Source organism: Bombus bifarius, unplaced genomic scaffold (assembly GCF_011952205.1).
Source record: "Bombus bifarius isolate JDL3187 unplaced genomic scaffold, Bbif_JDL3187 scf7180000008208, whole genome shotgun sequence".
Classification (NCBI taxonomy): domain Eukaryota; kingdom Metazoa; phylum Arthropoda; class Insecta; order Hymenoptera; family Apidae; genus Bombus; species Bombus bifarius.
In genome coordinates this window covers 321,466-348,142 of record NW_022884511.1, presented here as the reverse complement: position 1 = coordinate 348,142, position 26,677 = coordinate 321,466, and the positions used below count along the sequence as shown (strand labels likewise).

Genomic DNA, 26,677 nt, shown 5'->3' with positions numbered 1-26,677 from the left:
GATATCTTACAGAGTATTGCTCAGATATTATGGATATGTGATAATGTATTGCTGAGACATAATCTGGAGACGATGCAACATAATATTGTTCAGTATGGAGCAGAGTATGAAAAATAATATGGATATGTGATAATGTATTGCCAAAACATAATCTGGATATGTTATAATGTGTTGTCGAAATATTGTATACATATGGTAGATGATACGTAGTGCCTGTTTATAAGACCAGCTGTTGTTTCGGATAAATGTGGATACTAATATGGATATATTATTTCAAAATGTTGCTATTTCGAAATTAATATGGATATCTTACAGAGTATTGCTCAGATATTATGGATATGTTATAATGTATTGCTGAGACATAATCTGGAGACGATGCAACATAATATTGTTCAGTATGGAGCAGAGTATGAATAATAATATGGATATGTGATAATGTATTGCCAAAATATAATCTGGATATGTTATAATGTGTTGTCGAAATATTGTATACATATTGTAGATGATACGTAGTGCCTGTTTATAAGACCAGCTGTTGTTTCGGATAAATGTGGATACTAATATGGATATATTATTTCAAAATGTTGCTATTTCTAAATTAATATGGATATCTTACAGAGTATTGCTCAGATATTATGGATATGTGATAATGTATTGCTGAGACATAATCTGGAGACGTTGCAACATAATATTGTTCAGTATGGAGCAGAGTATGAAAAATAATATGGATATGGTATAATGCGTTGTTAAAATGTTATATACATATGGTCGGGGATATAGTGCCTGTTTATGAGACCAGCTATTGTTTAGACTAGATATGGATATTAATAGGGATATGTTATTTCAAAATGTTGCTATTTCTAAATGAATATGGATATCTTAAAGAGTATTGCTCAGATATTATGGATATGTTATAATGTATTGCCAAAACATAATATGGTTGTGTTCCAACACAGTATTGTTGAGTATGGAGCAGAGTATGAATAGTAATATGGATATGCGATAATGTATTGCCAAAACATTATCTGGATATGTTATAATGTATTATCAAAATATTATATTCATATGGTAGATCATATAGTGCCTGTTTATGAGCCCAGCTATTGTTTAGGAAAGATATGGATATTAATAGGGATATATTATTTCAAAATGTTGCTATTTCGAAATTAATATGGATATCTTACAGAGTATTGCTCAGATATTATGGATATGTTATAATGTATTGCCAAAACATAATATGGTTATGTTCCAACACAGTATTGTTGATTATGGAGCAGAGTATGAATAATAATATGGATATGTGATAATGTATTGCCAAAATATAATCTGGATATCTTATAATGTGTTGTCGAAATATTGTATACATATTGTAGATGATACGTAGTGCCTGTTTATAAGACCAGCTGTTGTTTCGGATAAATGTGGATACTAATATGGATATATTATTTCAAAATGTTGCTATTTCTAAATTAATATGGATATCTTACAGAGTATTGCTCAGATATTATGGATATGTGATAATGTATTGCTGAGACATAATCTGGAGACGATGCAACATAATATTGTTCAGTATGGAGCAGAGTATGAAAAATAATATGGATATGTGATAATGTATTGCCAAAACATAATCTGGATATGTTATAATGTGTTGTCGAAATATTATATACATATGGTAGATCATATAGTGCCTCTTTATGAGCCCAGCTATTGTTTAGGAAAGATATGGATATTAATAGGGATATATTATTTCAAAATGTTGCTATTTTAGACGTAGACGCTATTTTAGACATAATCTGGAGACGTTGCAACATAATATTGTTCAGTATGGAGCTGAGTATGAAAAATAATATGGATATGTGATAATGAATTGCCAAAACATAATCTGGATATGTTATAATGTATTGTCGAAATATTATATACATATGGTAGATGATACGTAGTGCCTGTTTATAAGACCAGCTATTGTTTCGGATAAATGTGGATACTAATAGGGGTGCAGTATTTCAAAGTGGTACTATTTCTAAATTAATATAGTTATCTCACAGAGTATTGCACAGATATTATGGGTATGTGATAATATATTGCCAAAACATAATCAGGATATGTTCCAACACAGTAGTCTTGGGTATGGATATGGATATGTATAATGCATTGCTAAAATGTTGGATACATATGGTGGAGGATGTAGTGCCTGTTTACAAGACCAGCTATTGTTGCAAATAGATATGGATAGTAATAGGGATATATTTTTTCAAAATGTTGCTATTTCTAAATTAATATTGATATCTTACAGAGTATTGCTCAGATATTATGGATATGTTATAATGTATTGCCAAAACATAATATGGATATGTTCCAACACAGTATTGTTGATTATGGAGCAGAGTATGAATAATAATATGACTATGCGATAATGTATTGCCAAGACATAATCTGGATATGTTATAATGTATTGCCAAAATATTATATACATACGGTAGACCATCTAATGCCTGATGATGAGGCTAGATATTGTTTGGATGATATATGGATATTAATGGGGGTTCAGTATTTCAAAATGTTGCCATTTCTAAATTAATATCGATATCTTAAAGAGTATTGCTCAGATATTATAGATATTTTATAATGTATTGCCAAAACATAATCTGGATATGTTATAATGTATTGTCGAAATATTATATACATATGGTAGATGATATGTAGTTCCTGTTTATAAGACCAGCTATTGTTTCGGATAAATGTGGATACTAATAGGGGTGCAGTATTTCAAAATGATACTATTTCTAAATTAATATGGATATCTCACAGAGTATTGCACAGATATTATGGATATATGATAATGTATTGCCAAAACAATCTGGATATGTTCCAACACAGTAGTCTTGGGTATGGATATGGATATGTATAATGCATTGCTAAAATGTTGGATACATATGGTGGATGATGTAGTGCCTGTTTATGAGACCAGCTATTGTTTCGAATAGATATGGGTATTAATAAGGTTATATTTTTTCGAAATGTTGCTATTTCTAAATTAATATGGAAATATCACTAAGTAGGGCTCAGACATATTATTTATATGTTATGATCTATTGCCAAATCATAATCTGGATATATTGCAACACAGTATTGTTGGGTATGGTGCAGATTATGAAAAATAATACGGATGTGTGATAATTTATTGCCAAAGCATGATATGGATATGTTGGAACACAATATTGTTGAGTATTGTGTAGATTATTGTTAAAACATTATAACAGATATGTTAAAGTGTGTTGCTAAACTATATTGTGCATATAGTATAGAATAGTATTATTGCAGTTTGCGATTTGATCATTAATTGCTGTATTGTTTTATGTATACCATTTGATTGTTCTGGTTACTAATAGTACTATTAGTATAATGAGTTTAATCAAGTATTTCAGGTGTGCAAGGACATAATGGAATTCTAGCAGTTACACTATGATATGTAAGTATGTGTTAATAGTGCTTTATAAGTCCCTCCCTCTTTAATGAGGTGTTAAGAATGTTATACGTATATTTTCTCATTTCGCTATATGACTCCGATGGTTGCACCTACAAAATAGGCTACTAAGATTCACATGGCTGGAAGAGTGAACTGGTCACATTGAAATTAGACAGAATAGGACTATAATAATAGAGGGACAAGGTATAAGTATAAACTTAGAGTTTTAACTATTAATATAGTACTGCTTAAATATGTATGTAATTATAAATAAATTGTAATAAGGAAAATATGTCTGAGATTTCATTAAAATGTACCATTTTAAATACAAAAACTTCAGTATTTTGTTTGCCAGTTTAGTGACGCATATTTTCTATAACTTTAAAATTAGTACTTTTGCCTTAATGTAAACATAATGCAAATAGTTATTTCACGTTTAATACGATAACTTTACTGTCTACACAATGTTTGTAACTTCATTGGATGTACTTGTCTTTTATTTTTCTAATTTTTCTATGTAATTAGATATTTTTGTGTACATGGTTTGATGTAACATACACATTAAAATCTTATGTGTTTCTAAATTCAAGAAAGTTTGTTAACTGTCTTGCATACGAAATGTTTTTCTTTTGAAAATAAAACGAAACGTGTCGAATCATTCCCATCGTGATGAAAAGTGAAATACGAGAACCTGAAAAGTTGAAGGTGAAAACGATTTTGGAATATAAAATATGTCGTGCGCCTACGTTAGGTTTATCGTTGTCCATAAATAGATTTTTACATTACAATTGAATTGTTACATCAAATATATCTAATTTTATTTTCTTCAAGATGTGTAATATAAATTTCGTAAATGAATGCAATATTGGGCTGGAAAAATTTAATGGATCTGATTTAGATAGTTATAGCGAAAGACAGCCGAGAACCAGTCAAAAATATTTTTTCAATAAACCCTTCTCATCAACTACTAATAAGGAAAATATTTGTAAAGAGTTAGCTCTGTTAGTTCAATCTGCTTTAACGGGGTATAATGTCTGTATATTTATTGCTTTTGGTAAAACATATACTACCTCTATTTATCATCTATTGAAATAGAAGTCATGATACCTAGAACAGTATATATTGTTCAATGTATACATATATTATTTACTAATCACAATGTAAAACAATGTCTTTTTTAAAAAATGAAGGAATTTCAATTACTTGATTGGGAATATCGAATAGAAGATAAGCCAATTTTATTAGATATACAATGAGCACATTGTTGATTTGCTTAAATCTCAAATCAGAATGACTAATAATAAGGAACACAATTCGTACATCAGCAATCTCACAGAGGAAATTAACATTCCTGAAGAATTGCATAAATTCCTTTTGACAGTACCATGCAATAGAACAGTTACAGATATTCAGTTGAATAAACGGTACATACACACGCTAGTGCGCGTGAATATGAAAATACAATAGACTTAGAAATAAATGGAAAATTTAATTTTTTAGAAAATTTTTTAGAAAATTTAAATTTAAATTGCATTTAGTAACGAAAATAGCACTTATAAGAACGAATCATTCAAAAGAAGAGAATTCGTTAGGAAACCTAAATTTAACCGACTTAGTGGAAAACATTTCATGCAGCAACTCAAAATTCACTCATTTATTAATGCAGTCTTTAGGTGGCAATTCAAAAATTTTTATGTGAACATATTTTCTTTAGATGAATATTATAACAAAACATTGGATTCATTGAGATTTGCTAGTAAAGTAAACCATTGCAGATCAGACAGTGCAAAGGAACGCGATTAGTGTTACAAAGCACTGCATAAAGTTTAAAAAAATAGTATTTTTATTATACGTCAAGATTTCAGTGTCATACCTTTTTATCATTATTTTATTCTTTTATAAATCGTACCAAAAACTGTGAATAGTTTAATATAAAATATATCCGCGTAATATTATCATATTGCACATATTCGTTCAGTTTTATTTCAATTTTCAAATTTTCAAGGATATTTTATATAATAAAAAAGTAATGCTTTTGAACTATGATCATATTCATTAGAAAAAAACTCTGCTGAAATTCGGACAAACCTCCTTCGGATCGATAAAACGAAACCGTATGCCCTTTTTTTAAATTGCGTTTTTTGCTAGCAATCGTTACATTATGTAAAAAAATAAGAAAAAATTGGTCTATATACTGTTGAACATAAATATTAGTATATCTATTTGTTATACGTATTAGATAATTATAACAAATTTTACTTTATTTAATGTCTTTTGTTACAATATATGATACAAATGGAATAATAGATGTATAATAAAATAACTAGAAAATAAAAGCAATGAAAAGCATGTAATTTTATTAAATATCAATAAGTGCCCTATACTTGCAATATTTACAATTCATGGGATTCGATGTGGGCCATTGAAACCCTGGCCACAGACGAGATCATTTTTTAGCGCGACCCTAAATACCAATCGCAAGGTATGAGCTAAACGGACGAAAAGAACAACACATCACTTCTCACGTTGCTTAATCGAAGCTAGTTTTCAAAAACACTATAAAGAAGACTGAGAATTGTAACTATCAGTCCATTAATCTAGATTGTTTCAATTGGATTAATCTTATTTTTACTTCTATATCTAAATTAACTTTTATTTTTTAAGTTTCTTGTATACCGTGATCTGTTCGTCGTTGAACAAGTGGTTAGTAGTACCTCGATAATTTGTCATTGTCCCTTTCGCTCGTTTATCTGGTATGCCCTGATTGGTATTTGTAGTCGCGCCATGGCACGATCTCATCTGTGGCCAGGATACAAAGGCTCAAGCCAAGTCGAGCGTCATCCTATGAATTACATATCTGAATAGCAAATTTTGTAAAGTTTAAGTTTACTTTCATAAAAGTGTATATATGTCGGTGCTTTTTTCTGTACTCATGGAAAGGCTTTTAACCATGTTCGAATTGTATTAAAGAGTAATGAGTATCCCTTATTTTTTGCATTAAATAGTAACAAATGACACGAAAGATGACGGCAGATAAAAATATAAATGCATTTCAAAAATTTTGTAATAACTTTAACGGGACATTCAACGAGAGCCTTTAAAAGGCATTTCAAATGCAAATATAAAAAGTCCCAGAGTCGAAACTGAAGGCGTAGATACAGAATATTGAGGATATTTAAGCCCCGGCATGGACAAGCAACTTTTTAACGCTGCGTTCTCGCTCGTCATATGTCTTTCCTTGTTTTTTGCCAGTTAAAAGCAACTAGAACAGACATATGATGCAGCGTCAAGAGGCTACTCGTCTACACCGAACCTAAATGAATAGTAAATTCTCCGTGAACAATCTGGATCGTTTAAATCATTATAAGTGAAATTTCATTTTTTAATATCTTCGAAGGTAAAGAATGTTGGCAATCTGGCTCTATTCCCTAGTATGTAAAAAAGTAAGCACTAATGGACCTCTGGAGTCAACGGGAATTTCATGTAAATTGATTTGTTCCAGCACAGCAAGACCTAGGTTACTTACGATGTTAATATTTTCAGAAGTAAATTTTTATTCTTTTGATATTTTCTTAATATTTGGGAAGATTTTAGAGATTCGCCGGTCTCTGATCGGGTCCTGTAATATAAATAAAATCGTCCATATTCAAAACAGATATCCAAAAATCATCGAAATCGATGAGGTTGCCCTCTATCTGTACATTTACCATAACTTTTGCAATAAATATGGATAATATTGTTGATATGATTTATTGATTTTTATTTATCTTATAGAAATTACTAGATGTATAATACAGATAATTACTCTATGTGATAAATATAAATATAAAAATATCTGCTTCTTCCTGCGTTATTGTTCCATTCATCTAAATTCAGGTTTCAAAAATTTTTGAAGCCGTCGCAAATTTTCTATATTTATATATTGTAAAAATATTTGTTTTTAAATAAGTTTCCATCTCCTTGCACTTTCTTCTGAATGTTTATTTTTGCTAATTAATCCATTAAACATTTAATTGAAGAAACTATTATGTATTAAAGTAGTGGCTCTGATATACTATATCAGAATTCTAAAAATTTTTTGAAAGCTGAGAACGGTAAAATTAGTCGTGGACATAAACGACCAACGTTGCCCACGGAAGGTACAGAAGATATGTCATGGATAGTTGAGCACTTCAATTAGGCAATGTATATAGGCTTTCGACAGAAAGCAGCGTCGTAAACCCATTGTAGAGGGTATAAAGGAAGTAAGTGTAAAGAGGATCGTAACGTGATTTTAAAATGTTGATGCAAAAACGACCTTGATCTTGATATCAAGATCAAATTTTTTGTTGCGAAAAAATTCTAGCCATCACGAAGGACAAATATTTCAAAGTCACAAATGACATTCTTTCGTGGAAGAAAAATGTTAAAGTTACAATGACTTTATTCACAACATCCTTATATTCTCCAATCAGATGTAAAATAAAGTAGCATCTATTGATACAGCTTAATAGCCCAAATCTATCATTATATATTGCATATCTTCCTCTTCTAGTTTCTTTTTTCTTTGTATTTTCTTTTCTCGGTATTTGAACAATCTTGAACTCGCATTTCATATTTCAGTCAAGTTTTTTTACCAAAATTACGTATAATTCTTCACTTTGATAATAATAACTCTTTGGCTCCCTCTCCACCAATAATTATTCTATAGGTATTCGTAATCGTAACTGAAACACAATGAAATAGCACAAATTTTTATTTTTGATCATTATAAAATTGTAAGTTTTCTCTCTCGTATGATTTAATCGGCGATCTGTTCTATGTAAGTTCATTTGTAAATATGTATGAGGTAGAGCGATAATTAACCTGTTCCTTGTTATGAATGCGGCGCCAATTTGATCTTTGATATGGATTTAAATGTCGCAATATTAATTCTTGATCATCAAATTGTTAACTAAGTCGTTGAAAATCGTATTGTCGCGGAATCTTTTCTGTACACAAAAGTCTTCTATTATTCCTACATTCTTATATGTGTCTCTCTAATTTCTCTTACTAAATGTAAAATGTAGATATGAACACAAATGTAAGATATGAATATATAAATATAAATATATAAATATAAATATATCGTGAATAAAACCAGTTTAAGAATCATTAAAACTTTTTTACGAGAGAAGAGGTCATTGCGACATTTGAAACATTTGTTTTTCGTGATGAGTAGAATTCTTTCATAATAAAAAATTTTTATCTTGAATTTCAAGATCAAGGTCGTTTTTGCACTAACTCTTTTTTTTATAAATCTCTACCAATTTGAAGGTATAGAATCATACTATGATTCTCTTGACACTTATTTTATTTACACCTTGTATGAATATATGTCCATTTGATCTCCTTAGGATTCCTTTGACAATCCCTCCTATGCAATTCAATAACTTTGTTGCTAATAGGCTGATACATCAATTTATTATTGAACTACCCTAACTTCCTCAACTTCCAGCAAATTTTTTGTAAGTCTATATTACTATTATGTTTTTTCTTTGGTATAACGTACATATTTGAATCTTCTGTATTTGTAACCTCAAAAAAAGACTTGTAGGTTAACTTCCACGCATACGAAATTTTTCTTCCTTGGAAAATGAAACGAAACGTGTCGAATCATTCCCATCGTGATGAAAAGTTGAGATTATCACGCAATGGAAACTACGAGGCTGGTCTACGAAGAACAGAAGAAGAACGATTACGGCGTAGGCGCGAATGGATGATAGAACAACAAAGGCTACGAGAACATGAAAAGTTGAAGGAGAAGAAGATTTTAGAATATGAAATACGTCGTGCTATTGAGAAAGGTTTACCACTGCCCAGAGGAAGATTTTCACATCACAGCCGCAGTAAGAGTAAAAGCAAATCCACGGAAAATCGACATAGAACTGTTACATCAAATACATCTAATACATCTATATTATCTAAAAAGTAAGTATGACTAATCTAAGACACTTCATTTTAGACAATTAAACGATATTGTTTAAGAATAAATCAAAATTACTTTTAAAGCAAATGTTTAGAGGATATATTATAGCATATACATATAAAATATAAGTTTTTTTGCAGATTATAATAGCAATATTAGGTACATATTTATGTGATGTTGAAAGATATAATTTAGTCTTTAATTTATGAAAAGAAAATTAATGTTTAATGAAGTGAATTCTTTTGCATTATAGATTAGAACCATCAGATGGTACAACACCTTTATTTAAAGGACCAGAAGGCACACAGGTTAGCGCTGCAGAACTACGAAGAATTAAAGTAGATATTCACAGGAATGTACCAGGCAAAGCGACAACTGATGATCTCCAACGAGATATTATCAATCCTGAAGATGTTCTGGTCAAAAGAAGAGAGGGTAAAATGTTGTTTTTTTCTCTAATTACCTAAGAAATTTCAGTCATCCAATGAAGAAATACTAAAGGAGTATATGAATTCAAGTTTCTGCAGATTCTGTGCTTTATAAGGTAAAGTTGAAAACCATACGTTACATCTTTTTCTTTTTCTTCCATATGATTGAAATTTAATTAAACATAGCAAGCTTTTTACTTTACTAAATTCATCAGCTGAAGAATAATGGCATTATATAAAAGTTTCTACAGACATGAAGATGATAGTTATCGTATTATCTTTTACGACATTCAACAATTTATATAATTTTAAAGTTAATATGTAATGTGTTTTTGAATTACTAAGGACGAAGAAAATAGGAGAAGGGATCGAAACCTATATTTAAATGAGGAGAAATAAAAAGTACAACAGTCAAAAACTGTAGAAATTGTGGAATGTGATACAGTCGTTGCTATAAATAATGAAAATTTAGGTTTGTTAATTATTTAAAATTTTAACTTTCTGCCATTGATTTTGTTTAAATTGACAAAATGATCTTTCTGCTTATCATTAATATTTTTCATTGCAAAATATATTGCAACTTGATACAGTATACAATTAGTTATAATCAAATATATTTAAAAAAGATAATAGTCAAACTATGCAGGTATACATCAACAAAGTAAAGGACCAAAAGGTACATTAGTTTGTGCCGTAAAACTACGAAGAATCAAATGGTTATTGGCAGAAATGTGTCAAGAAAAGTGATAATTAATAATCTCCAACAAGGTATTATGTATCTAGAAGATGTAGCAGTCAGAAGAGGAAGGGGTAAAATGTTTTTTTTTCTACAATTATCTAACAACTTTCAGTCATCCAATGAAGAAATACTTAATATATGAATGAATATATGAATTCAACTTGAAAGATAATCCTTTTGGAATTTTTCGAAAATCATAATTTATAAGTTCAAGTTCCAGTGGATTGTATGCTTTTTAATGTAAAATTGAAAACTATATGTTATATTTTTTCCTGTTTTTTCTAATGTGATTAAAATTTGATTAAGAATAGCAAAATTTTCACTTTATTAAATTCATCAGCTGAAGAATGATGACATTATGTGGAAGTTTCTACAGACATGAAGATAATAGATTTATCATCATATTATTTCCTAGAGCATTCAACACAATTTACACAACGCTGAAGTCAATAATGTGTTTTTGATTCACCAAGGATGAAGAAAATTTGGAATACAACGTTGGATTTGAATATTTGGGTATTAAACATATGTATGTGCAATATGTAAGCACAATATCTTTTATCTTGAGTGTTCTAAGAGTGCTTTTATTTCTTTTTGCTATTTTATATTTTCTTTTTCTGTTATGGAGTTTGCACAAAAAATAATTTTTTTAATTATTATATGACAGTAATTTTTTGTAAAAATATACTTTAAATTCTTGCTCCATTTTGTGCATCTGCCATATACTTTGCTATATGCTTGCATGTTTAAAAGCACGAAAGTTTAATTAGAACACCTACTATGGCGAGGTGTCAAATGTATTTTTAATTCAACAGTGGAAGAAGGAACATTAGTCTTGAAGATCAGGAACTTTTCGATTGAAAATTCATCACCAAAAGTTACAATTCTACAATTGAAAAATCAAAATTATATTCAATAATAACTACTTAAGATTAACTATTACATCTGAAAATTCTATAATGAAACAAAAATATTTTTTGCTGAATCTATTTGAATTCATTGACTTCTTCTTAGATAAATAGACAATTTTATTTCTGCTTCATAGCCATGAAATAGGATTTGGTTTACAAATTTTATAAACATTTAATATTGCACATATTAGGAAATACTATGCAAACAACTGTAAACTAAAAAAATAATTAGTTTTGAAATGTTTAAGTAAAGATTGAGATTTACTTTTTTGATTGCAAAATGTAATATGTTACTGTTAAGGTATAGAGAGGATTTGGAAAAATAAAAAGTTTAAAATTTATTTACAAATTATTCAGCTCTACATGTATGTTACTCTCTGAAGGACTCGACAACATACTCGCTTGCTTATTTGTTTTCTTCTGATCGCTTTTAATAGCTTCTAACCGCTTTTAATCGCTTTTGATTGCTTTTGTCTCAATTGAGATCTGGATGTCCTCTGACGCTCATATACACTCTCACACATACAGTATAAATGTACCATCTATTTAACACGCCTCCTTACATTTATATGTATACTTAATCATATTTACATGCTTGTCGAATAAATTAACAGAAAATTTAAAACTTATTCTTACTTAAACTTATTAAAACATAGTTCGATTATTTTTGAATGGTAGGTTATGCATTTTACTTTCTATACACATCTTACATCTCAAAAATTCCCTTTCAAATTCATTCGATATACCTGTCACTAGCTGCTTTTTACCCAAAATATTCAAGTATCTGAAATTGACATGTCCTAGCATCCTATGCCATCTTTCCTTTTGACTCATACTATTACGTTCGGCACTGTTTGCTAAGTGCTCCTTCCCTTTCAATATACTTTTCATTTTATATGTCCCCTTCTCTTTGAACGCTACAGCTGTAAGTTTATTGTTCTCATTTATTACTTTTGCAATATTTCCTTTTGAAATAAGCGTATTCTTATTATCTGTTAGTTTACCTGAATTGATCAAATTTGCGGACATTTCTTTCGCGTAAAATACTTTATTTATATTTATTTTATTTTGTTTTCCAAATACTTCAAAGTAGCTTATAACGATTCCAACTTTTGTTGCTTTTACCGGTCTATTATCGCTTAAATATATATTTACTGGTTTTCTAAGGTCGATACATTTATCAAAATAATTTACGTTATTAATTATGTGATCGGTACAACCACTATCTAATAGCCAAATTATTTTATTATTACTTAGTTCGTTCATCTCGCTGCTGTGTGCTGCGTGCGTCCTTGCCATTGTCACAAAATTGATACTTGGGTTGTAAGAGAAAAGAAAGTTGAGCTACTAAAGCTGAGTAACCCAACTATTAATTTTCTTTTAATTTAACTTTATTATAATTTTAGCACTTACAATAATAGAATAACACTGAACCGGAGAAAGGGGGTTGTACGAGAACAGCGACTAGAACAAGAACTCCCCGAGCTGGGTGAAGCCTCGGCTTATATACGTTTTGGTTTTAGGATGTTGAGGAGGCTCGGTGTAGGTTGTGATGTGGAAAAGTATCCGAAGGGCGGGGGTCGATATCCTATCTCTGATGTGGACTAAGGTGCGTCACAGCCTTGGTGTAAGCTATGATGATAAGGTGGTAATGTGTCCAAAGGATTCCGAAGCTCGGGGGTTGATGTCTTATCTCTGATGTAGGTTGAGATGTGATTGATGTCACATCATCCATGTGCCTGCTCCTGAGTTGCCCTGCTCGCTCGTGCCCGTTGCTGATTTACGATGGAAGTTTCCACGTCCCCTGCTCGTATAGCCTCTGTTTTCTCTTCCTCTGCCGCGACCACGTGTTGACCCATGCCGACAACTGTTACTGCTTCCCGCTTGCTTCTTCTCGCAAAGTGTCCTACTTTTCCACATTTGAAGCATTCTCCTTTTTTTGCAGCGAAAGCGTTAGTTTTCATTTCTCCTTGATCAAATTTATTTTTCTTCTCCGCTATTTCTATTTTATTCTTCACATACGCTTCCGTTTGATCCTCTTCTTTCAATGTATTTATTAGATACCCTATGTAGCTATACTCTTCGGGTAACGTATTTAGCATGTAATTCAGCTTTTTCTTTTCTTTCACTTGTGCGCCCGCACTTTTTAATTCATTTATTAGTTTTTCAAAATCACTAAAGAACAATGCTGAATCAATGTACTTATCAAGCCTCATCTTCTTCAATCTCCTTCTGCACACGATCTGTAGTGCTGTAGACTCTTTCAAGTACATCTCGTCGAACTTTTTCATTATTGCATACGCTGTTCGTTCTTCACTAATAAATTCTAGTTGTCTATTCGTGATGGCACTGTAAATTACGTTTATTGCCTTCAGATCCTTTTTATCCCAGTCTGCATTATCTGTTTCAGTCTTCACTCTGGTTATAACGGTATCGCATTCTTCATACCTCAGAAACATCATAATTCTTTTCTCCCATACACCGTAATCCTCACTATCAAATACCATAAAATATCATAATTTCCGATCTCTCCATTTTGATTGATTTCTTATCCCTTTTCAAGCGTTTCTACGTGGTCGTAGTATTTCTATATCCTTTGAACATTTCTTCCTTTACTGAGATTCACTCAAACCAACTCGCAAAACTACTAACCACGCTCTGCTACCATGTTAAGGTATAGAGAGGATTTGGAGAAATAAAAAGTGTAAAAGTTATTTACAAATTATTCAGCTCTACATGTACGTTAGTCTCTAAAGGACTCGACAACCTACTCGCTTTCTTGTTTGTTTTCTTTTGATCGCTTCTAATAACTTCTAATCGCTTTTAATAACTCCTAACCGTTTTTCATCGCTTTTGATTATGTTTGCAGCTGAGACCTGGACGTCCTTCGATACTCAAATGTACTCTCACACGTGCAGTACAAATGTACCATCTATTTAACAGTTATACATATATCAATTAAGTGGAAGATCTTTTAATCATCATGGAAGATATGAAGCATCTCGGAAGATATCACCATAGGATTGTAATTTTGTTAAACATAAATTAGTCCAATTTTTCAAAGCTTTTTTAAAAGAAAATTCTTATTTTTTAACTAAAGTTTTAATAGAAAAAAGTTGAGGCTTTTGAAATATATAAAGTCTAAAGAAATTATTAATTCTTAGTAATTATTACTAATAAAAAATATATAATATTAAATATTAATTATTAAATCGTATATATAATAAAATCTATTCAGAATAACATAAAGTAAAGATTGCATTTCGTAACTTAATGTTTCTTATAATTATGGATTTGTGTATATAAAATTGTTTTTGTGATTTCTGGCACTGAAGAAAATTGTAAGCCATTTACGTTCATTTGTACATTTAATCTGAAGAATGACTTGTACACAAAAACGTTATATATATTTGTATAATAAGCAGTCAATTAATGTGATTTATATTTTTAATAACAAATATATATATACATTTTTCACATAATTGACATATGTAATACTAATACAGAAGTAGTAATATAAAATAAGAGAATGATATTTCTATCTTTTTTATAGCATGTTTACCATTTCATTCGCTTCATACATCTATTATAAAATGTCCTGGCTTACAATCGTTCAGAGGTAGTCAGTTTATTTACATATCAACCTTAAGATTTCTAAGGTCTGTCACAACTGCTAATACTGCTTAATTGTTTCTTTCATGTGCAAGTACGTTGGATGTTTTATTTATAAATAAATTTATTTAACCATAGGAGAAGGATCGAAACCTATATTTGAAAGAGAAGAAATAAAAGGTACAACAGTCAAAACAGATGAAATTGAGGAACGTCGTACAGTTGTTGTTTTAAATAATGAAAATTTAGGTTTGTTTATTATTTGAAATCTTTTACCATTATTTTAACTAGATAAGATACTTCTCTTCATAGTTGATATTTTCTATATACACTAAAATTTTATTTTTCTTCTGAAAAATAACATGTTTAATTTCCAGAAAGCAAGTCGAAAATGAATAAAAAATATACTACTTCTTCAAGAAATCGAAGCCCCAGCCCTCGACATAGATCATCCCGCCATGCCAGGTTTGTGTATTGGTTATTAGATGAACACGATATTTTCTCTTTTTTTATATAATCTTTCCTATTTCGTACCACTTTTCCATACAATTTCATATTAACATGTTGATCGCCACGTCACCCATATCTATGTGGGGCCCCCGTAAGTATGGGTGACATTCTTCTTGTTCGAGTTAATTAAATATAGGATATTATATATAGGATATACAACATAGAATATTAAAAACACATTATACCATACTTTTTATTAATTTATATTCTGGATAAAATATTATATTATGCTATATCACATGGTATTTGTTAAAACATCCCAAACACATTTGGGGTGATTTTGGGCACTTCGAACAATATGTTGTAGTTTTTTAAATGTTTTTTCTCGCTTCTTCGCGTGTGACAGTTTGCCTCTTCTTCTCGTAACATAGGGTGCACATCATTCTTATAGGTTTGCCCTCCTGATTCTTACAAATCTCCAAATGGTGGAACACCTTCGTTTTCTTCTGATGGTTGTCCGGCACATCGGACCATTCGGAAACGAGAATTTTCTGAAATTTTCTTATCTGTATTGTTTCGTTTGTGCTTGTTTGGTACACAATATGAGCATTTACTATAGTTGTTCCTAAGAGTAAATGTAGTCCTAATTTCCAATACCACTTGATGCTTTTCCGTATCGTACTGGCATATGAGACCATCTGGTCACTTCTGTCGATACCAGTTTTTCCATTATTGTAGAGTAGTAACTCTCCTCACTTTCAAATATATTTTCACGCTGTCTACTGAACATTTTGAGGATGAAAAAATCACTGATGTACGTCTCGCAAGAAGTATGCTTCTCGACTAAATGAAAGATCTGGGATATCTGCCATGAAATCTCTCGGAATACTCCAGCCGCAAAGCGTACCGACGGTCAGATTTGGGCTCCGCAGGAACTTAACCGAATTACGCTGGGCGACCAACGTGTTAAACATGGATATGATAATATTTTTCATTTTTCTTTCTTTTTTTTATAAAAGTATTGTTATACAGTGGATAAATAATTAATAATTATTTGATTATCTAAAATTTTTATATAAGATTATGTAAAATTTTATATATAATATTACAAACATTATATATGTCGGAGACGAGAGAACACCGAAGCCTCTGGAATTTTGGATAATCCCGCAGCATTGCAATCTAGATTTACGACAGCTGTAATTAAACGATTGTAGTTGTTCAATCCGATTGTAATTGTTCGAGATTAGTGATAATGAGCTTGGGCTCGAGGCGACAGCCAGTCGCCGAACGTAGCCGCGGTCACGGGATGAACGCTTTGTCTAACAAAGGTATGGAGTAATTCTATAGCTCTCCTTAAAAGAAATATTCGTGGTGACACGCGACAGTAAACATTCCAACGGTTTCTGTCCCGTGGCTCGCCACACGCAGACCCTATTCTTCGAGCAAGATGATTGCCAAATGTTGATGCGTCTCCGCAGTACATGTTCAGCTAGCCTGAGGGCCCGTCATAAATCTTAGGATTTAGTTGACTAAAGTCCTTCAAACAAACAGTCTTTGTCCCAGCTACGGGAAAATAGGAGAGACCTATTTTTCAACGAACGGCGTCTCCCACTAGCAACTTTCCCTCGAGGACGGCTAGCATCTTTTTCTAACCACCGATATGAAGATTGACCAATTAGCAGCAACGCCAAATTCCCTCACCTTCTGAACGAAGGCTATCCTCGACGAATCCGATGATCTCGTGTCCTCAGACACACCCCATATAGTTTTCCTCTGTGGCATCATCGGGACGGGAAATTCATTCTCTCTCGCGATCTCATTGACGAAAAGAGTAATCCCTTACGACCAGTGAATATTACGCGTCCGACTTAGATTTTGTAAGCACGTTCATCTATCATCCCGTCGACCGCGGATTCGTTGTTGAACCTAGGATCATTGTCATTGATTTCTCGAGTGTCTAATTACCACGGTTACTTGTCCAGTTCTATGATAATCGTATTTGCATTAGTCGAAGTCTTCTCTATTGCATAGCGACCCTGATTCTACTGTAAACCCGACATATATATTATATTATTATAATATTAACAAATTTAAATTAGTGCGTGATAACATAACGTTTATAAACATTAAAATATTTACTTTCATAATGAACATGTTTTGCTGTAATATATATTCATTATCTTAACGTAACATAACTTAATTCTAAATACAGTTGTGCTATTTGATTTCTATTTTAGGTATGTGTTTTGTGTTACTACATTCTCATTTGTTCCAGCTTACGCTTCTTTTTTTTTATGTGTGAGAAGTGGAAAGTGCTAACTCGCTAAAAACCCCTCTTCCTTCATCTTCAGTAGATGAAAATATACCTATTTATATATCTTGGCATGGTTATTTCAAGGGAGCTATCTGTAAGCGTATGCTTGGTTATGTAACTATCAATGTTTATGGTTTTCTTTCTAATTTGATCATATACGCTTCTTTTTGTTTCCTCACGAAAAATGCAAAAATATAATGGTACACTTTTTATCATAGAATAGAGTGAATTAGAGCTAGGTACATAACAAGTATTCACTATATACTATAGACAACACTGGTATTCAAATTCATACTTACATTTTGCAGATATTATTCTCATATACTGTAATTAAAATTTCTTATAAATAATCAGTTATAAATAATCATTTTCATGCTAATGAATGCAAAATAATTATATCTTTATAAGTGCAATAACCACAAAAATTTTAATTTATTAAAAATTATTTCTAGTAAATATTAATTTGTAATGTAAATTTTTTGGTTAGTATGCTAATATAAATGTAATTTATTACTAGTATTTTTGGCATGTGCCAACATTAGTGTACCATATTCGATTTTTAAATGGTTTTTGTTCAGATAATGTATTGTGGATATAATAATTAATAACAGTTATTAGAAGGTAAGCAATTGAAATCCTAAAAGTAAGTTTAATGTTTATGTATACCAATCATTTGTTTTATTTGTTATTTTTTATAATATTGCACAAATTTGTTTATTTTTTATATTTGTGTTTAATATTGGTCTGAGAATTATTCCACTTGCTTTTGCGTGCTTTTCCCTAATTTATAATGAAACTTAACAACTAATAATTTATAATAACTAAACAACTACTTATTGCATGTACTTGAATAATAAAGTAAAAAGCTAATGCTTTAAATACCTAAAAAAGATATTTCCTATTAATATCTATATAGAAATAAGAATTATAGTGATCTTTATTTATTATATAAATTTATTTACTGTGACTAAAACAGAAAACTGTAACTATTTAATTAGAGCTTAATGTAGTAATGCGATACAACTAAGGCAACTAAATTTGTTTAACTATTCAACTTACAACTTACACCTAACGACTCGACAACTCATAAGTAACGAGTAACCCGCAGCTAGTTGTAGCTTACTCGTCACTGCAACTAGTGGCAACTCAGTCGTAACTCCAATTACAACTATTGACCACTGATCAGTCTCTCCATCAAGACGTCCTTTTTATATCAGTTTTCGATACTCCTACAACGTACACGTGTTTTACAACCCAACGTGTTAATGACCCAAGTTGATCACGTACATTTTTTTCAATTACCCATTGTCTTAAAGGGTCACGGGCATATAGCCCACCGAATTTCCCATCCTTCTCGGTCCGTCAGCACTTTCGCTTTCTATCTGTAGTTCATCGGGATTTTTACAATGGTTTTTCTACGATACTGCATCTATGAATGCAAAATAGTATTATGCATTTAAATAATAATGATAATTTAATGTAATGTACGATTATCCATCAATATTTACTATTATTATTTTTTTGGTACACCCCATATTCAAATACTAAATATCGAATATTAATTATAATACAAAACCAAATGTTTAGAAATTAGGCTTTTGATATTTAAATATTCTTTTTTAGGTATGAGGATTCAAAATATGATAACAGGGACAGTTATAGAAGTGATAGGTACAAATTATTTCTTATAATCTTATATATTTTTGTTTAATACCTTTAACATATTTAATACGTTTATTATTCAGTTTTTCTACATTTTTGTATAATTTACTTAGAGGAAGAAATCACAGTAGAGGTAGAAGTAGAGAGTATAAAGAAACAGTCAGACGACATAGTCAATTAAACACTGCAGAGGAAGAGCATCTGCGTGAAAGAAAAGGTCATAGGGATCATTCACGTTCAAGGGAACGAGAACAAAGAGCATGGGTCAGAGATTCTCATCATAGGTATATAATAGGCATGTGAAATATATGTTTTTGGAAAACTACATTTTACAAATATTATTAAAACAATAGGTCATCTAAAGATGAAAGATCTTATCGAGAAAGATCAAGAGAACGGTCCCGAGAAAGAAGAGAAAGAGATAGGTCTAGAGAACATAGGATACCTCCATCGCATTATATCGAGCAGATTCCTGTTCCTGTTTATTATGGAGTAAGTATTCAAATTGTACACGGAATATAATTCTATCGATATTAAATTTCATTGGTCATTAGGATTTTCCTCCGAGACCAATAATGGTTGGACCCTTGGTTCCAATTCGAGGTCAGGTACCACCTTTAGGAGGAACTAGACATATGATTGGTCCATTAAGACCATTTCCACCACGATTTATTCCGCCAGATATGTATAGATTACGTCCGCCTCTAAATCCTAGTATGTATATTCATTAATTCATAATGACGTGCATGAAGAGTTACTGTTTTAATTATTTGTGTTTTATATAGGATTTAGGCCAATGTATTAGTAGACTGGACGAGGAACGAAGAGAGAATGGTCAGTCCCAGGGCCACTTCTCTTTCGGTAAGTGCGACCGGGGACCAATTAAAAGCGTTGGAGGGGGGTGGTGTCGATAGGACATTTGAGGAGACAAGAGTTTACCCACACTCTGGGAGAAGAGGCGTTAGAATAACCGATTCTCGTAAGAAGATAGGGCAGGCTGAGGAGAGAATGACGTCGTGGAAGGTAGAGCTTGGACGCAGAAGAGATCGGGAGGCGGAGGGAAGGGTCGTCCGCTGACAAGGGAAGAGGACCAATAATCGGACTTCGAGATGTGAGAAGGCTGATGAAGAGTCTCGAAATATTAACTCTTAATATGGATAGGATGGTAAGAAGAGTTACAGCATTGAGTAAGGGGGATTCCACGCTTAAGAAATTAAGCTGTGAGAGCGCGCAGGAGATTAAAAAACTGAGGGAGTGGATCGACTCCAACGCAGAAACGGATGGTGAACAGTAGAACGGTCGCGACGCAGATGACTCCAACGGAATTGAAAAATTTAGACCCGATAGCTACAAGAGAAGAACTAAATCCAGGATATAGCAACGGGATTAAGCATTAAGCAGGAGCAATGTATACAGGTAAAGTCCTTAAGGATGACGCCATGGGAAACGCAGCAGGCCGTAAGTGGAGCTGCCGGCGAGCACCGTACTCAAAGACAGGCGGATTAGAATTAAAACAGGATTGACAATAGCGACGGCTAGGATTCTGCCCAACATAGTGAGATGTTATAAATGTCACATGTTGGGATATAATCAACGAATCCCGACGGTAATCGAGATGAACGTCGAGGGATACCTTCTGACGACGAGACAGGAAGTAAGATACCTTGGGGTCCAGCTGGATTGCAGAAGGAGCGATGACGCTGAACATGCGCTTTTCCACTGCCCAGGATACGTGAGAGGACGGAACTAGAAAATTACGTCGGTACACCACTAACAACGGAGAATTTAATGGTGAAGAAGGAAGACGACTTGGCAAGGTTTGAGGCCTTGTGCAGAAAAATTATGCTAGCAAGAATGATGCAGGAGAAATTCGAAGAGAGGAGGAGAACTAGAGAAACAAGAAGAAGAAATGGGATTCAAGTATGAGGGAGCGGTGCGTAGTTAAGCCCAACCTTAAAGTAACGCCGTAAGTTGGTTTCGAGGTCGATGCTTGCACAGAAGAAGAGCGGAGAGAGGAGGGATTCTTAGATGGCAACGCCATCGGCCGAGTCCCACATAGTTCAGTCTGGGTATGCATAACAGCATTTCTCCCTCCTCGATTAAAAAAAAAGACCAATGTATTAATGAAAGGTGTATGATGAATAGAGAATTAATGTTTTATTGCACAATACGTGAACGTACAGTACTTGCCGCGCCATCTATTAGACATTGTACAAAGATTAAACATTCTTCAAGATATCGTAGCGAAGTAGATTATGTTTAATTCAAGATACTGTTATGAATATATGAGATATACAAGTGTTATATATTTTTTTAATCACTATATTATATTATATGAATCTTTTATGATCTAAATTAGGAACTGTATGAATTCGTTCATTCAAACGCTATAACATATAAAACTTGATGCTTGATGGGTTTTACGATCTCGATACATTGTAAACACTATTACACTATTTATACAATCGCTTTTTAAGCTAAAGATCATAAAGACAAAGAATACTTATTTTTAATCATTGATTTCTCGAACATCGATTAGTATGTAATATTTATGTATTTTTAAATATATTTAATATTTTAATATAGTTTCTGAAATCTTATTAAAATGTTTTATGTTTGATGTATTTGTATGTGAAACTTGCTCATTATTAGGTGGTAATAATATTGTGTACAAATTGTATTAATTGAGAATAAATTGTGAATTATTAAATTTAAGTAATATGTTTATAAAGTTTGATGTTATTTTTAGTATTGAATATATATTATTATTTATAGTATATCAAATATTACGTCTAGTATTTCAAGGAGATTCTTTGGCGCAGTGGATTGGTTTCTTTAGTTTTTCTTTAATTTTTTTTTTACGTTTTTCTTTACGTTTTCTTTATTTTTAGCATTTATAATAATAGCAAAATTTACTTAGGCAATGGACTTTACGTAAATCTGATATATCTTAATAAAATTTTAATAATATTACAAACTTTGTATTTTATAAATAAGTGTTTGCGGTGGATACGTGGTATTAACACTTTAATGGTCGGTGTATTTGTCCCTAAACAAATGTCAGTGGCTAGCGATTTTCGAAAAGTTGTCTATTTCCTTGATTCACATCCTCTAAATCAGAATTACATTCTGAAGAACTATTCTTTACTAAATCACTAATTTGGCACATATGTCGAACTGACAAGCAGATAAAGCATCTACACGAAACTCAGGGAAAAGTTCTTTTTTACTGAAAAATTCATGATGCTTTATTTTTTAAATGACGTAAGTCTGTGGACAACTAAAGCGTTATTATTGTTCTGGAGGCGTTGTAACATGATCACTCGAAGTATCCTAAAACTTGTACATTCCTTATTGGTCTGTTCTCAGTTTACGAGTTGTATCTTATTTAAGTCTTATGCTTTTTCTCCTTTATAGGTAGATTTTTGTTTTTTCACAACGTATCTTTTCGTGGCAACATTAGCTTTGAACGATTGAACGAAAAAAGTGAAACATTACATTTCGTATATTTTTCAAAGTTACTTATATTTCAGTATAGTTGATTGTTATTGTTGTGCGGCTTATTATAATTATTTTAGTTTGCTCTATTCATAATTTAGCTTAAATCATATAATTTATTTACAGTACATATCAGTATATAATAGTTAAGCAAGTTGATTTCGATGATGTTTTAATACATAATGAGCGGCATGATTTCGAACAATTTTTCCTATACATACGTAAAATTCAACAGAACTTTTGTAGTAAAAATACAGGACATATATTCTGAAGTTAAAGACATCAAGGCAGGGACACCGCAAGGAAGCGGGTCTTCGGACCAATATTATATACACTATACACGGCCAACATATCAATAACTACCAACAGGAAAACACTGACATTCGCGGACGATGTACTAGTCAAGCAACTAATCCAGAAACAGCAGTTACAAGAGTATATCACAAAAATAGAAAAATGGTTGTAAGATAAAAAGAAACATTACGAAACATTACATTACGAAAACAGAAACTACCAAATATCCAATTGAATGGCACGCACATACTACAAACAAAGCAAGTTAAATACCTAGGACTCCACTTAGACTCATAACTTACATGGAAGGATCATATTAAATCAATAATAGGCAAAGTACGGATAAAAAGAAGACAGATGTACTGTAATGTAATTCTAAACTCAGCGTAGAAAATAAACTAAAAATTTACAAAACGATCATAAAACAAATAGACAAACTGTAAGATGGTATCCTGCTGGGGATAGCTATCCGCGTATTATATAGTAATAAAGAGTTAGAAAAATTTACCAAATGTCCAGCTGGACAAATTGTAAGGCACAAATTAAAAAAAAAAATGTAAAGCTGTCAGTACCACTACAATGAATTCTGCTCATAGTTGTGCGTCTGTGGTAACATATGCGTCAGTATTGATTGCCACTGATATTTGGTTTATAAACGAAAGTCGGAGAAGCTTAAGGCCCCATGCGCAACATGCATATGTAAGACTGTGAGGAATGTCTATTATAACTCAGTTAAAATGTATTGGGTTTGGCTTTGAGGCAGTATTTTCAAATCCGGCCGTCTCATGGCGACTGGTCACAGGTTTAGGTGTTTAGGTAATAAACAACAACATAATTCGTTATTATTTTACTGTCAGCTGAAAAGCGCGAGCGGCTAGAACTGCTGGAAAGTTTGCTTCGATGTTGTAGTTTTCTTGAATTCGCGTTACGTGTCTTACGGAGATTATTAAATAATCACGCGTGATATAAACAATCGGATTTTGTTGATACATATATAAGAATGTTATCTGCTTCCACTTCATCACAAGCTATAAGGAAATAAATCTTTTTCCCTTTTTTAATGGACAAGGTTACCCAACCAGAAATGTACCCAATAGCGTGTTTAGAAAATTCACTACTATTCGGCTATTGCGCCTATGCAAAATTTAAAAATTCACTAATTTCATCAAAATTATAATTTTCTTTTGGATGGTCAATAAGTCTGTATTTTTCGGCTACTAATGATTTGTGTATTATATTGTAAATGGTTAAGTTGTACCGATTTATATTTGCACGCTTTTTTCTTGATTTGGCTAACGAGACGTTTAACATTTTAATATTATCTATTGGCATTACATTTCCCGTATTGATAAAAATTTTATGTCGTGCCAACAATCGTTTATATGCAACAAACAAACTGAGTAGTTGTAGTATATTACCCACTTCTACCTCTTATCGTGCCAAAGGTAATTGTAAGTAGTCTTGGCTCATTTTATATGTGAGGAGGTTCATTTTTTATTTCGATGGTTTTACGTACAAATCAAAAGTCGACAAAGCCTATTTTCAGACTGGAAAGAAATATAGGCGCCCTATTCTTTTCATTAATGCTTGCTAAATATTTTTGCTAAAGTTGCTTGATAAAATTCTTTAAGTAATCTAGAACGTCAAATATCTTCATTATCGCGTTTTAACGGACTTTTTAAACATGTCCCTCAGGAAATCGAATATGGAATCAGCGCACTGCAAGAAATGTGTAGTTGCCTCGCAGTCTTTAAATTCTGAAAGACGGAGAGCTTTCCAGCAAAATTTGATGTTATCAGCAATGCCTGAGTTGAGAGTTTCGGCATATAGATCGCCATTTTTTAATGCAAACGGTTGTCCAGGCGAAAACTCCCACTCTCTTGCAGCAATGCTAGAGTTCTTAGATATTTTGTTCTTCCCTGCATCAACGCAACTAAGTATTCTCCACAAGTTTTATTCTCTACAAAAAAGTATTAAAGTACTTGGACCGAAACATGATTGGTTTAGAAGATATTGTAACTTTAATCTTGTAAATACAGTTTTGTTATGTTTATGTATTTCTTGTTTTTCATACGGTAAGTTTTATAAGGTCACAGTTAAAATATCTTTCAAGCTAATCATTTTTCGACTTTCAGTATCTTAGTTTTTGTAAAGAATTAACAAATACGTGGTGCGGGGTATAAAAAATGTATATATTACATTTAGAGAAATTACATTAGCGCTGAAATCTCTTTAAATAAGGATGCAGAAAAGAATCGAAACATTTCATCATGTTTCTCCCATAGACTATAACGCTAAACATACGTAATGGGGCAGCAGAATTATCACAGTAAGAGGCAAAAATCTTTTGAAATACATAAATACCAAGAGACTTAATTAAGTCTCATTACCTCAGTATAAACGAACCCACTTACTGGCCCACTGACACTAGCAAACTACCTGATTTTTCAGATTTTTTTATAACTAAAAACATCTCGCCAAGATATGTCTAAATCAACTCCTCTGTGGAACTCTCTTCAGATCATTCACCTGTTATAGTAACAATTAACTCAACAATTATTGAAAATCAACCTAATGACTTTATTCATAATCAACTCACAAACTGGCAGTTCTTTAGGGAAATCTTCAATCATTCAATATCAGCCTTAATATCCATAAAAACAGATGAAGATATAGAAGCAGCCACGGAATATTTAAACACCAGCATAATAAACGCGATCCGTTCTTCCACTCCTACTAAGAATTTTGTTAATAAACATGAATACCACCATTACATAATAAAAAAAATCGTAGAAAAACGCAGACATGTAAAAGTATGGCAAAGTCATAGAACACCTAACGACAAGCGTAAGCTAAATAATTCAACGAGAAAATTAACTAAAATCCTTAAAAATGATAAAAACGACTGTTTTCAAAAATATTTAGCTAACCTGTCTCTCACAGCTGACTCCAATTACTCACTATGGAAGGCATCCAGGAAACTCACTCGTCGTCCGCAAATAATCCCTCCAATTCACTGTCCGCAAGGTGGATGAGTGCGTAGCCCTATACAAAAAGCCAACTTGTTTGCAAGTCACCTAACTAATGTCTTCAAACCGTATTCCTTCACTATTGCCGCCGAAATAACGGAATACTTGCACTCATCCTTCCAGATATCTCCTCCTATTGAGCCTTTCTCATCTCTGGAAGTTAAAGAATTAATCCGTCGTCTAAATCCCAGGAAAGCATCGGGGCATGATTTGATAAGTAATAAAGTTATTAAGGAGCTTCCCATAAAAGGAATTGCACTCATCACTTTTATTTTTAATGCAATTCTTCGCCTTGAATACTATCCTAAGTCTTGGAAAATATCA

The 26,677-nt window shown here is 31.9% G+C and overlaps 2 protein-coding genes across 3 annotated transcripts; one reads left to right on the top strand and one right to left on the bottom strand.

The window, feature by feature from the left end:
- The first annotated feature begins 8,806 nt into the window (after positions 1 to 8,806).
- LOC117210606 (zinc finger CCCH domain-containing protein 13-like) lies at positions 8,807 to 21,642 on the top strand. Of its 2 annotated transcripts, none has more exons than XM_033453783.1 (10): positions 8,807 to 8,952; positions 9,034 to 9,415; positions 9,667 to 9,848; positions 15,242 to 15,352; positions 15,481 to 15,568; positions 19,494 to 19,541; positions 19,646 to 19,816; positions 19,886 to 20,024; positions 20,087 to 20,246; positions 20,318 to 21,642. In XM_033453783.1, exons 2-10 carry the CDS (start codon positions 9,081 to 9,083, stop codon positions 20,335 to 20,337), a joined length of 1,254 nt encoding a protein of 417 aa, XP_033309674.1. In that variant the 5' UTR covers positions 8,807 to 8,952; positions 9,034 to 9,080; the 3' UTR covers positions 20,338 to 21,642. The 2 variants fall into 2 exon arrangements, with proteins under 2 accessions (XP_033309674.1, XP_033309675.1); XM_033453784.1 differs by having other exon boundaries at positions 8,815 to 8,952; positions 9,042 to 9,419.
- On the bottom strand, positions 12,655 to 13,743 carry LOC117210612. Its single transcript, XM_033453792.1, has 2 exons — positions 13,223 to 13,743; positions 12,655 to 12,790 (listed from the first exon to the last, which is right to left on the bottom strand). Exons 1-2 carry the CDS (start codon positions 13,705 to 13,707, stop codon positions 12,754 to 12,756), a joined length of 522 nt encoding a protein of 173 aa, XP_033309683.1. The 5' UTR covers positions 13,708 to 13,743; the 3' UTR covers positions 12,655 to 12,753.
- Positions 21,643 to 26,677: the final 5,035 nt, after the last annotated feature.